Raw genomic sequence first — 14,131 nt, 5'->3', positions numbered from 1 at the left:
ACAAAAGAGTTTAGAAAATATTTCTAAATTCAAAACAAGAAAGCCTAAAATATTTGACTAAATGGGTTAGATGACTCAAAAAACTAATAGCCTATATAACTCTCTTGAGTGGTGCACCTAAAACCTTCAATAGGCTTCCTTATTTATAGGAAACCAAAGGAAGAATTCCTTTGGCTTCTATTGATGTGGGACAAAGCAGAAAACGCGTTTGTTGACCAACGCGTCGTTCAACATACACGAATATTAATTAGATACAATGTCAGTGTTTCAAAATTGAATAAGTAATTTACATTGAGTTACATTTTGTTTAGAAAGTGCTGTACAATTTAGGCAAGTTAAGAACTGAAAATCTTTTTCAGTTTTTTGCCCCTCATGTTTATCCGTTCTTTCTTCAACGTACATTCAACTGTAATCACTGAATTTAAAGTGGAAGCGATGCATCCACTTCAACAATGTTGGAAACAGTTATTGTCCTTAGCTACCTCAACTCCACACCATTTATACATAATGTGCTTGCTGCGTATTCCAGACTGGGATTTGGACGCATTCCAATGTTGGATTGTGGTGGGGTTTAATACCAAATCAATGAATTAAATCCTTTATATAAAGGAGCTAAACAAACAATTTTATTACACTCAAAATATATATAATAACAACAGACAAAATACATTTATATTAGACACTAATAATTGAGCCTCACTGTTGAGAATATTTGGTCTAATTTATCAGAGGCTCACTCTTGAGATATCTGCTCAAACACTCACTCCACAATTGAACTCGTTCATTTCCTATCTTTCACTTGAGCTTTGGTGCCCTTCAACTGAGGAAATGGCATTTATTTATACTAGTAAGGATCCTACAAGCGGCTGTAATTTTTCTCTTCTCATTCAATGCCCAATTGCCAGAAAATCTGGTGAACTTTGCAAGTAAATCTGGTTCAAGATACAAGCACGAACCAAATTGATCAGCCGCCCACGTTCAGCTTCAAGATGGACTTTGGCAATTTGTCTATTGCCAATAAATGAGTAAAACAAACACTCCAAAGCCATAAAATTTATTCTGAACACCCTAACTAAAGGTTCATCACTTTTTAGCACAAACAACATTTTCAAAAGACATATTAATTAATTAATAATAAACCTCAATGATAGATCTCAAGCCCAATACTGCAGTTATCTTATAGTCACAGAAGCCTGCCTCAGAGAAAAGTTTCGCCCAATCTTTCTCATTTCTTTGCCTTCCTTTGACTAGAACCATCGCCCCCATATCATAGAACAGTTGGGTCTCAATCGCCTCATGATCATCATCCCCTTTCTGCTGGCTTTTGCAGAACGTGTCAACAATTATCACTTTGCCTCCTTTTTCCTTGCTAGGAATTGCTTCTTTACATTTTTTTAGTATTTGTACACACTCATCATCGCTCCAATCAATCAATATCCACTGCTCGATTGCAAATTGTATCACAACGAAAGAAAATTTTTGTTAGAAACATTACACCCCATCTAAAGATTTTTGCGTCAAAAAGAAAAAACAAAACTATTCTCCTCTAGTACCAAACACATGCCATCAATTTGACGTTTAAACTTTGTTATCCTATAGTACCAAACACATGCCATCAATTTGACATTTAAAACTTTGTTCTTTTTCTGTCCCTCTTCATGATGCAGTTCTTAGATTAAGCATAGCCTCAATTTCTTCTGCTCAATCTTACTTTTGAAGTTGACACTTCCCATAATTGGTGAATTTTAATCCTATGATCTCAGGCAGTTAGGATGAAAATCTAAATAAAACTTCTATAAAAGAAAATTGTCAACTAGAAAACGTGCAACATCGATTTCATACCTTCATTAAAACAGCATCTGCAGGAGGAATGGCTTCAAACATGTTACCTCCAACATAGGCCAAGTTCTTACTACTCTCCAAGCCATCAACAACATGAGGAAGATCAAGCACAGTGCATTTCAGGCGAGGGAAAGCATCAGCAATTGCCTTAGCAAAGGTTCCAGTTCCACCTCCAATATCTACCAATGAATTCAAACCCTCAAAAACGTGCTTACAATCTTTGGTCACCACGCTACTAACCATCCGGGCATCACTAGCCATTGCTTCGTTAAAGAATTGATTAAGCTGAGACTCATGGCTCGCAAAATCATAAAGTGACCTCCCATGGCAAGTATAAAATGGGCTTTCATCGCTGTTCTGAAACCACTGGCTGAGATAGTGCCATGGATCAGTCAAGGTGGGATCGAGCATGGCCAGTAAAAATGGCGTCACGCTAAAAGGGTTGCTCTTTAAAAGAAGTTCAGAAGCAGAAGTGAGCAGATAACCCTTTTGATTATCATTCTCATTTCCAGGAATCTTTGCTTCAATGAAGAAGCCTGAGTGGATCAAAATCTGCATGAGACGATAAACGAATGGGGCTTTTTCATTCTTGATGGGAAGAGCATCGATCAATTGATCGAGGGTCATCGGCTGGCCATGCTTGTGAATAACATCTGGAATGTCTAATTGAATTGCACATTTGAGGGACATAGAATTTATGAAGTTGAATATATGGTTCCATATGTGAGCTTGTGCTTGAAAAAGCTCTTCAGTATGGTCACCAATATTTCTAGCCAAATCCATTTTTTGTTTGAAATTCTAGGATTTTTTGCGCTTTTTGGTGGTGGAAATTACAAGTAGAACTCGCATTTTATAGGCGGATTATGGGATTCACAGGAATAATGTTGCATGCAGCCACGGATTTAAGGGGGGGCTGGTGGGGGCTTAAGCCCCCCCAAGCCGCCGGAAAACCCCCTATATATAGGGGATTCTGGCGGCCAGCCCAGCCCCCCCACGGTGAAAGGAGATAATGATAATGCCGGACAAACATAATGACTTGGACATGTCTCTGTATGAATCAATTCCTTTGCTCTATTGGTCGTTAGTTTCTTTCTACTTTTGATGTCAAGTGCATAACTAGCGGTAGATTAGGAATGCAGGGCCGGATAGATTTTTCTCCCCTCATTTCAACGGAGCAGGTTATCAATATAAAAATTGAACAAAAATACAATGATCTATATATTGTTTTATACATATATATACATTCATACATAAACACATTATTATTTAATTATTTTTTAGTTTACTTCAATTTTTTTACATTGTTTAAACATAATGATTGTAAGTTTAGATTTCCTATTAAAAGTAGAGAAATGAATTAAAAAAAGATCAAAGTGATTTTTAACCTTGATTTTACATTGAATATTCAGTTAAGAATTTTAAAAAATAATTTATAATGTTGTTATTAATGTTTTATATACATAAAAAGTATAATTACACAATAGTGAGGGCACCCGTAGGTGTATAGGCAGGGTATATGGATAGAAAAAGCGGGGAACTGGGCCAGGGAGATTTTAGAACATCGGATCGAAGAGGGATCCCACACCCCATTGCCATCAAATGGCAGAATTTTCCCAATTCGATGCTATTATAAATAAAAAGAATTTTAAAAGCACGGGACGGGAGAGGGATCTCCTGCCCTATTGCCATCCCTACGACAGAATTTTTCCAACTGCTTCTGTTGAAAGAGTATTTTCTGCAATGAATATTGTCAAGACTGATTTGCGCAACAAAATGGGAGACGAGTGGATGAATGACTGTCTGGTTGTATACATCGATAAGGATATTTTTGCAACAATTTAAAATGAGCAAATATTGCAGCGTTTTCAACGGATGAAGACTCGCAGAATGCAATTGCCTCATCTTCGTTATTCGAGTGCACAACTACCAATACTTCAAGTGTTAATCAATAACAAATTTTTGGGTATGTATAATTATATGTTTTTATTATTTTTATAATTATTGATTCTAAATTTTACTTATTAAATATATTTATTTCGTCACAAAAAAAATTTTAATACACTTCAGCCCCCCCAAAAATAAATTTCTGGCTCCGTCCCTGGTTGCATGATTAGAGTGCTCAATAGAAAAATGGGATTCCACTTAAAAAAAGTGCTCAATGTTTTGTCTTTCCTTGCATTACTTTAAGCATCAATAATTGTTACACTTAGAATTTGGCTACCTGTCATCAAATAGCTTTATCTATCTGTAGTACTTTCATCCATATGCTCTCTGTTAGTTATACACAAATTTTGATTAAATTTGTCATTCGCTCACTGAAAAATATATATTTGTTACTCACTCTCTCAACAAAGTATCTATCATTAATTGTTACACTTAGAATTTAGATACCTGCCATCAAACTTTTATCACTACAGCTTTATCTCCAGTGCTTTCCATCCTTATGCTTTCTGTTAAAAAAAAAAATCTATGCTTTGTTGATGGAAGGACAATGATACAGTAATTATCTTTTTCAACAATTATGGTGTAGGAATGCTGTAGCAAAATAGTATTCCTTGGTGGGTTCTCAATTTCATTCATGGGATTCTCAATTTGGCGGTTTCAGTCCTTCCAATTTAGGGGAAAATTAGTTTAAAAAATTTTAAATTAATTAATAGGAACAAATTAGTCAAAAAAATTCAAAATAATGAATATGGGTAAATTAGTCAAAATTTTTTAATATAATTAATAGGGGAAAATTAGTTCGTTTATTATGATATTATTATATGAGACTGTAGAGGTGGCAAAATGGGTGACTTGGGCGGGTTTGGGTTGGGTAAAATGGGTAATGGGTATAAGTGAGTCAACCCATTTATATCCATTTAATTAGATGGGTATAAATGGGTAAGTCAAAAAATGAGTTGAGTAACTCAATTACCCATTTATAACCCATTTATTTTAACTTTTGTAAACTCATTTAAATTCATTTTTGCAAACTAAGTTATCAATTTATATCGTCTTTTGCACCCATCATTAGTTTTAAATATTTACTTATAATGTTCAATAAGCCTAATTATCAATTTTTTTCTTATCCGTACTTTATGTCGCAAAATTACATGCTATTTAATAATTGAATAATAAGAATATAAAAAATTGAACTAAGTACTATAAAAGCTAACATAAAAACTTAATCCTAAAATTTTGAACCCATAACATTTTTTTCATATATAAATTTAAAATTTCATTTTGGAAAGATAGGAAAAGAGGTTAAAAATCATCATAAATTGGTAATGTTGAAAAACGAGCAAGTTAACAAACTAAGAGAAAATAAAATGATAAGATAAAACCAACAAATAATGATAATAATGAAACTAAAGTAGTTAACATCATAACAAAATGAAAAATCTGAAAAAAAAAATGGGTGGGGGAAGAAAAGAGACTTGGGGAAAGACAATTATAAATGGGTTAATTGGGTTTCATGAGTTACCCAATAATACCCATTTATTAAATGGGTATTATTGGGTAACTCATTTATACCCATATGTAAAAATTTAAGATACCCATACCCATAAGTAAATTTAATTAAATGGGTTGATTTACCACCTATATATGAGAGTATGACTATATAATATTCAGCGTGAATTTGTATCATTAAGGGTAAATTAGTCTAAAAAGTTTTAATCCAATCATGTGTCGTCTCATGTGTAAAATGCAACCAAACATAGATGATACAGGAGATTAATCCAATTCTATGTCATCCCATGAACTAAATGGACCTTTAGCGTGGGAACTTTATTTTTGGTGGTTTAAACACCCATCACTTGACCAATTTATAGAGGAAGTTTCCAATAGGTGCTCCATGACACTTGTTAATAAATACAAATTACTATCTAAAACAAAAAAATTTTATATTAATCAAAGCTACAAATAAAAGATGAAGAAAGCTGCAAAAATTCACTTTGTAATGTCACACGAGTCGTAGCTGTCACGGTTAACATGGTACACGGCCCTAATTCCTAATCTAACAAATGCGTCGAGTACGATAAACGTAAAAAATGGAGTAATATAATCAGGACAAATAAAAGATGTAGTTTGCAAATTATAATCTGGGATGAATTTTGTTGTTCTTGCGCAATTTATCTTCACGCAAGGCTGGAATGCTACCAGTCCACAAGGAAGAATCCTGAAATTCATTCCTGGCAATGGGCATGTTAAGTGCCCAACTGGGAGTTGCAATGCCTAAGATGAGGAAGAAACATATCAATTTAGCTGCAAAACTACTTGCCATTTCAATTGGTAGTATTTTCTGCTTACTGGTAGATTATTGCTTTACTTGAATAAGCTTCAAGTCCTATATATAGATATTAGAGGTGGCAAAATGAGTGGGATGGACGGGATTTGCTTGGATTTGAGATAGAACCGAATCATATAGATTTTGGTTCAACCTTACCCATATGTGTTTTGGGACTAACTTGGGTAGTATCACTTTGGAATGGATTTAGATTGATCCCGTGGACACTGGACATAATTGTAAATGCCAGTCAGTCTCAAATATATAAAATTGCTTGCTTTATGTGTCACCTGGCTTTTATTTTATTCTCCTATACACGAGCCCCCCTTACCCCCCCCCCCCCCCTGGTTGAAAATAAAAAGGGTATCTTAGTTTGGCTGATTCAAATACTTATCCATAAATCAGCTTCTGCAGATTGAGATTGAATGAGTCAAATTTGAATTGCTAATCATTAGTCACCGGTAGGTAGCTAGGACTGGTTAGCAACGTGAATTTGACAAATCCGGTCTCAATCTGCGCCAGCTGATTTTGCAACGTGAATTTGACAAATCCAATCCCATTCGGTAGCAGCCGTTTTTTCAATATTTATATATATATATCAGCTATAAGATATTCTTGTTATTTTTTTTTTTAAAAAAAAAAGAAGAAAAGAAAGGGTATTGTGCTGGAGACACAAAACAAAAAGGCTGGTCACCTGCATGCAATTTCATGTTTTGTGACTCACCTGTATTATTTACCATACTTGGTTTACCAATGGTTTTCATAAACGATACTCGTAACTTTTCCATTGCAAAAATTTTCAGATTTAAATCTAGTTTCATTACTTACGTACTCAGTTCCTTACGATCCTAGAATAGTATGGGTGATTATTATTAGGGCAAATTCCACTTTATCCCCTGTGATTTAGCAGTTTTTTACATAATCTCCCTATGATTTTAAAAGCTATATATAACCCCCTCATGATTTGGATTAAAGTATCAAAATGACGGGAATGATCATTCATAAGGGAGTCACATAAAATGTCGAAAATACCCTTATGTAAAAGTTGAAAATTATTTATTAACCAAGGGGGGTTATGTGTGTATATTTTGAAAACCATAAGGGGATTATATGGTAAAATATTAAATCATAAGGGGGTTATATAGTAAAATATAAAAATCATACGGGATTAGTGTGTCATGTATTTATAAGGGTAATTACGATATTTCTAGAAGTTTTGTTACGAATAACTATTTCCATCACTTTGACACTTTAATCCAAACCATGAGAGGGTTATGTATAGCTTTTGAAATCATAGGGGGTTAAAAAAAATGCTAAACCACAGGGGGATAAAATATAATTTGCCCTTATTATTATGATTCACTCTATACACTTACATGATTTTGTCGATAAAAAACAAAATAAAAACTCAAAAGATATACTTAATAAAGAGACGGAATTACCAAGGAAAGCAATTTTATTCGTTCAAGAGATCAGATGACGTACAATACAAAGCATCCACATTCAAGTTACATAGTAGATGAACACAAAGCAAGGAATAATTAAGGATACACCTCTGGGCACAAAATACTAATGGCACACATCTTGTGCCATAAATCTTATTTGGAGCCAGCTGATGAAGAAAGTAGCGTTTGAGTTTGATGGTGTTCCTGACCATTCGAGATAGCATTGATGACAACCCGAAAATCTGGACACCTTGCTGCAGATATGTAATATACTGTAGTAGGAGCTATAAAATAGTTTTTTTTTTTTTTTTTTTGGTCAAACGAGCTATAAAATAGTTGGTTCCCTGATATCCTAGCCATTCTCCCTTTGTATAGTCACACGAGTTGAACCCGTCGAGGTGCACTTCGTACACGGCCCCAATTCCCGGAGTGAAGGCAAAGTCTGCAAAAATTCACATAAATTGCTAACCTAAGAATTTTCTAAATTACGATTAAGGTAAGTAATAAGGATTATTATTTCTTACACTGCCGTTGTTTACACTAGCAGGTCTAGATATATGCCGCGTTATTTTAACTTAAATCTCAACTCCAAATTTTGTGCATATATCATGCTTCTAGATCCGCTAATATATATATATATATATATATATATATATATTGACAGTGTGAAAAAATTTACATTAAACAATAACATGATCAAAACAAATAAAAAAAATGTAGTTGCAAATTATAAGCTGGATGAATCTTGCCATTTCTTACCCAACTGGTCACCAACATGACAGGTAACCTGGGTACTCCATTTGGAAGATAACCTGGGTACTCCATTTGGAAGAATCATCATATTCATTCCAGTAAATATGACACTGGTCTGCCCCTGTGAGAATTGCAAAGCTTGCGATGTTGAAGAAACATATCAGTTTAGTTGCAAAACAACTGGCCATTTTAATTCCTAATACTTTCAGCTTACTAGCTAGTGGTAAAGTGTTGCTTTGCTTGAATAATTAAGCTTCCACTCCCATATATAGGGAATGTACGTAGTTGAAAAAGCCTTTAACACTGAACATAGCTGTATAAACCAGTCAGTGTCAAATATAAAATTAATGCTGGCTGTATCACCTGGTTTTTTATTTTATTCTCCTGCACGATACGATCAGCTTCAGCAGATTTTATTCTCCTTGTCGGCTATTTTAAATAATTATTCATAAATCAGCTTCTGCAGATTTCAATCATCACGGGTGAACAGGGTTGGTTCAACTGCCTCGCAATCAATGATTGATGCGAGTGTAATTAATGAAGTCAGACAGTTTTTTTTTGGGCAAATTACACCTTACCCCCTTGTGGTTTAGTGCTTTTATACATAACCCCCTATAATTTCAAAAGTCATACATACCTCCTTATAATTTGGATTAAAGTGTTAAAGTGACGGAATTTGCATTTCATAATAGAGTCAACTAAAGTGTCAAAAATACCACTATGTAAAGTTGAAAATAATTTATTAATTATAGGGGAGTTATGTTGACAGGTGCCGAACCTGTGCAATAATAAATACCTGCTCAAATAAAATACAAATTCTGTATATAGCGGTGAGCAGGGTCGAATCCACAGGGACTGGGGATAATTTAATTTCTTCTCAAGTTCCAGATATGGGGGGTTTTTGAAAATGAGAGTAACTAAATTACTTGGAATAAATAAAATAAAATAACTACAACTCAAATAACTAATTATCACAATAAAAATAATAATGGACGAACTCTAGCCAAGAGACAACTTCGGAGATGGTTCACTTAATTCGATCACAGATGCAAGGATTATTCCAGTTACTATCTGATAAATTAGTTATAGTTGTCATACACGCGATAAACAACCAACTCTTCCTCAATTCGTCGATAGCCAAGGTACGACCGTTGACTATTTCTCTAATCAGGAAATAACCCTAGGTACGACCATAGAAGTTCAATTCCCTAATTGCATGAATAATTAGAAGAGCCTAATTCTAACCAATCAACACGCTACGAGGGTCTCTTTAAGTTAGCCTGTCTATCTCCCTGACACAAACCCAATCATGCCAGTTGCCACCAGTTTAGAATAATTAAACAATTACGGATTTAACTATCCTAATTGGCTTCAGGTTATTGAATTAATCTAGAATCCGGGCCCTGGATAATCGAATAATAAAACAACCATATGAACATAAAGCAAAAGATAGACAAATACCAGTGAATAATGGAAATAAATAAAAACTAATTCGATCTCACAAATTTAGTAGAACCAAGTCCTCCGTTGTTCTTTGACTAGATAAAAGGGTTTAGCTCATTGTTGATGAGAAAAACCCATACAAAACTGACGCAAAAGCTGCAGCCATGGTCTCCGATTTAGTGGACCCAATTCGTTTGAATCATCAAAGAAAAGCTGAACTACAAAAGTGATTGTTTCATTCTAATGGTCCCTGCCATCCGCAGGGAGCCACTACTCAAAAACAGCCATGGAAAAGTCAAGGTGAAAAGCTATACTACAGGACGAAAAGCTCCGGAAGCCAGCCGTCCTCTTTCTCTGCTATTTGTTTGGTTTTTATCCTCTGCCCTCCTCAGATGTGCGGCGGCCCACAGGAGAAAGGAAGACTTCAGCCCAAATTACAAAGGGCTCACGTCTTTTTTGTGTTCCCAAAATGCCCCTAGGACAAACTCTATCATCTGAATTCTTTTCTTGCCAAATTAGCACCTGTTATTATATTTTCGTTCTACTCCCTGAAATAAATGCAAAATATCAAAAGTGAGTAGAATCTAGCAATTAATCCACATTAGGTCAGGTAATAGGGAAAATTAATAATAAAATAAATGATAAAATTGCAACCTATCATATGTATATTTTAGAAAACCATAAGGAGATTATATGATAAAGCATTAAATCATAAAGGAGTTATATGGTAAATCATACGGAACTAGAGTGTCATGCATATTATGTTTATATATTGTGGTCACTTCAACCATTTTAGTTTTTAAACAAAGATGATTTTGACATTTTCATAGGTTCCGTTACAAATGATTATTTCCATTACTTTGCTATTTTAATCCAACCTATGAGGGGGTTATATATAACTTTTAAAACTATAGGAGAGTTATGTGCCAAATAGCTACACCATAGGGGGTAAAGCATATTTTGCCCTTTTTCTTTCCGCGTTTATATAGCCACTTTAATCTACTACTGCATACAATACCAGAAAACTTTTGTTTTAGTTAATTCGTAGCAGTATTTAATTTTCAGTAAGTAGCATCTATGGAATTTTAGAGCTGAAATTCAATGTTCCTGGTGAACTTTTTCGACTTCACTTATATCAATCCTCTTTCTATTTTTGTTTCTTTCCTTTTGTTTTCCTTTTCTTCTTTTGTAACCTACTTCATCTGATTTTATCCCTAACTATCGATTAGCAACGTGAAATTGACAAATCCAGTCTCAATCTGTAGCAGCTTAGTTTGCATTGGACAATCCATGCCAGCCTCAATCTGTGGCAGCTAATTTTGCAACGTGAATTTGACAAATCCAGTCTCATTCAACAACGTTTTTTCATAATTTTATATATCAGCTATAAGAATCAACGGATGTTGGTGCAAGTGGAAGGGGCTTGTATCCCTTAACCATGAAGTCTTGGGTTCGAAAGGAATGGAAAAAATGAAGTTGGGAGAGTTACCCTCTTTGGGGCCTGACCCGGTTCGAACAGAATTAGTCGCAGATCGTAAAACGAATGCAGACACCTATGGGTTATATACCAAAAATATATATTAGTCCATCCGTCCCACTTTGATAGTCCCATTTCTTTTTTCACACAGTTTAAGAAAAAGTAGTTAACTTTGTTGGAAAAGTAAATTTAGATTGCTATTTTCCTAAAATACCCTCACATTAAATAGAGTACAACTTTATGGGAACTTGAATTGATGATGAAAAAAGAATCAACTCTCATTAAATGGGGTAGGTTTATAGTAACAACAACTTACATTGAATAAGGGCATTTTAGGAAAATTAAAATATAACTACATTCTTCAATTGGAAAGTGGACTACAATTTGGGACAGACGAAAAAGGAAAACGGGAATAAGATATTCTTGTCATTTAAAAAAGGGATAATTTCACAAACCTCCCCTGAGGTTTCTGACACTTGTACTGAGACCTCTTCAAGTTTTAAAAATTTCACCTAGCTCCCCTAGCAGAGTATTGGGGTCTATTGCTGACATGAAGAGTGCTAAAATTACCAATTTGTCCTTAGAGGTTGGTTTAGATGATTAACGTTAACTTGGATGACAAGTGCATCTTCACATTAGTAATTACATCTTCAAATGTCCAGCCATCTTCAGTCTGGCGTTCGGATCAAAGTTGTTGTGCCGTCCTTTATTTTATGATTTTTATCCAATCCAAAACTCTCACCCAGCAGCACAAAGCAAAATTTGATGGGTTGAGCTCGTGCAAAGCTTTTGATGATTGACTTTGATTTTTCTTTTTTCGGCTAATTTATTCGCATCATTGAAGCAGGGGATTTTTATTAATGCTACCAAGTTGGCACTACATTCTTGACCCAATATATAAGGTCAGAAGCAAAGCCGAATTTGATAGATAAATACTGGTTTGGAAGAATTATAATATTTGGAACGTGAACGCTTTTAGTTACTAAAATTTGGATGAAAATAAATATAGTTCCAAATATTTTAGTTTCATGCATATTTAGTTCTAATAACTGATTTTTATCGAATGCTACTGTCAAAATCAAGTCATGTGCCAGCAACTAGTTATTTTTAAAAATTTTAAAAAATACTTCTAGCCAGTAACTATAATAAATTATGACTAATTACTCATATGATGGTCATGTGAATAATTTTTAAGTTTTTACTACAAATTTTGGCCAGCAATTTTTTTTCAATTTTTTTAATTCCTTTTAAAATAAAAATTATTTGTCGATGCTTTACAGCACGTCACCGTCACCGAATCCTTGTAGCAATTCATAAGAGTCATTGCACAATTTCACAATAAATAAATAAAATCATGCTAAGTCACAGGCAAAATACCAGTTCATCTCTAAACAGTTTCAAAATGGTGCCTCCAATGATGTTTTGGGTGCTCGTGTCCTACTCTTTTATGGTACGCTGGACACCAAAATGGGGATGGCAAGCCCCATTGCATCATCGGAGAAGAAGGTATTGGTTGCTCAAGGATGCCACGTTACTTCAATGCCTAACCAGTGCCACAACAACTTTTGATTACTAACTAGAAATTTCTGAATATTCTGTCAGTTAAGAATGCTGCAATGGACTTCCTCAGCTAAAAGTGCTTAAACTCCGCGGTTTGCATTGGTTCAAGCACTCAATGGTGGATCAAGGGGCCATGCATAAGATCTGCTAAATGTTTTCGCTATAGCCTTCTGTTAATGCTCCTGCAAAACAATGAGGATTAATCTACCCAAACTCTTCCTCCTCACAATCTTTTGGCTTGAGGATATACTTTGCACTTCTGATGTTTATATACAGTTGGAGGTATACAAAATCTGGCCGTTGGAAGATTGCAGGTTGCCGTTGGCTATTCCTGTTATAACATACTGAAGATGTCTCCATGTACTGCATCAAAATTCCTGAATGGCATTTATATCCCCCAACTTTGATAATCATCTCAACCTTTTAATAACTTGCAATCTTGCACTAATTTAGAGAGGAAGAGGGTATTCATGGAATAAAAATGTCATCTCTGTCATGATAGTAATATTTTAATCCTAATTGGACTGAATTGTTACCAAAATTTGAAAAGCAAGGGAACTAAGTGAAATTTTTAAAACCTGGAGGGGTCTCAGTGCAAGTGTCAGAAACCTCAGGGGAGGTTTGTGAAATTATCCCTTTAAAAAAAAACTGTATTTTGCTGGAGAGAGAAAAGAAAAAGTCGGGTCACCTGCAAGCAATTTCATATTTTGGGACTTGCCTGTGTTAAGTACATCGTACTTGGTTTACCAATGGTTTTCAGAAACGATACTCATAACTTCTTCATTGAAAAAATTTTCAGAGTTAAATCATAGCTTCTTCATTGCATAAAAGTTAAATGTAGTTCCTTTACCAACGCACTACTCAGTTACAAATTTAACATCTTTAATTTCGCAGAAGTAAGAGTTTGCGTGACACTATTAAGTGGTTCTCCAGCACGCAATATTTGGGGAAAAATTAAAGTTAAATTAGTAAAGAATAAATGTATCCTTGTTGACCAATATGAATTAGTAATAAAGTAGCTCATGCAGATTTTGTCTGGATTTCACCAGTATGAATTGATGGTAATAAATCAGCTGATGCAGATTTTTTCCTGATTTGTCAACGCTAGGATTGGTTCAAGTACATTATTAAAAAGTAAAAGGAAAGGGAAAGATTAGAAAGAAAGAAACACAGAAATGATGAGTACACATGAAACAAAGTTAAAGATTTTTCCAACAACTTCACCTGGAACGTGGAATTCCAACTCCTCCAATGAAAACCATATTTGCAGAATGCAAGAGAAACAAAATTAAACATTAGAAAAATTTCTCAGCTAATAGCTAAACATTTTTTCTTCTTGTT

General features: G+C 34.5%; 1 protein-coding gene across 1 annotated transcript; it reads right to left on the bottom strand.

The window, feature by feature from the left end:
* Window positions 1-662: 662 nt before the first annotated feature.
* On the bottom strand, window positions 663-2,628 carry LOC113764665 (trans-resveratrol di-O-methyltransferase-like). The gene is made up of 2 exons (XM_027308636.1): window positions 1,843-2,628; window positions 663-1,440 (listed from the first exon to the last, which is right to left on the bottom strand). The coding sequence occupies exons 1-2, from the start codon at window positions 2,623-2,625 to the stop codon at window positions 1,129-1,131; spliced, it is 1,095 nt and encodes a 364-aa protein (XP_027164437.1). The 5' UTR covers window positions 2,626-2,628; the 3' UTR covers window positions 663-1,128.
* Window positions 2,629-14,131: the final 11,503 nt, after the last annotated feature.

Source organism: Coffea eugenioides, chromosome 3 (assembly GCF_003713205.1).
Source record: "Coffea eugenioides isolate CCC68of chromosome 3, Ceug_1.0, whole genome shotgun sequence".
NCBI lineage: Eukaryota > Viridiplantae > Streptophyta > Magnoliopsida > Gentianales > Rubiaceae > Coffea > Coffea eugenioides.
This window is presented reverse-complemented; position numbering and strand designations above follow the sequence as displayed.

Coding starts and splice junctions, on each gene's coding strand:
- LOC113764665 (XM_027308636.1), bottom strand. CDS start 2,625: ATGGATTTGGCTAGAAATATTGGTGACCATACTGAAGAGCTTTTTCAA. Junction 1,441..1,842: donor CAGATGCTGTTTTAATGAAG/GTATGAAATCGA, acceptor GCAATCGAGCAG/TGGATATTGATTGATTGGAG.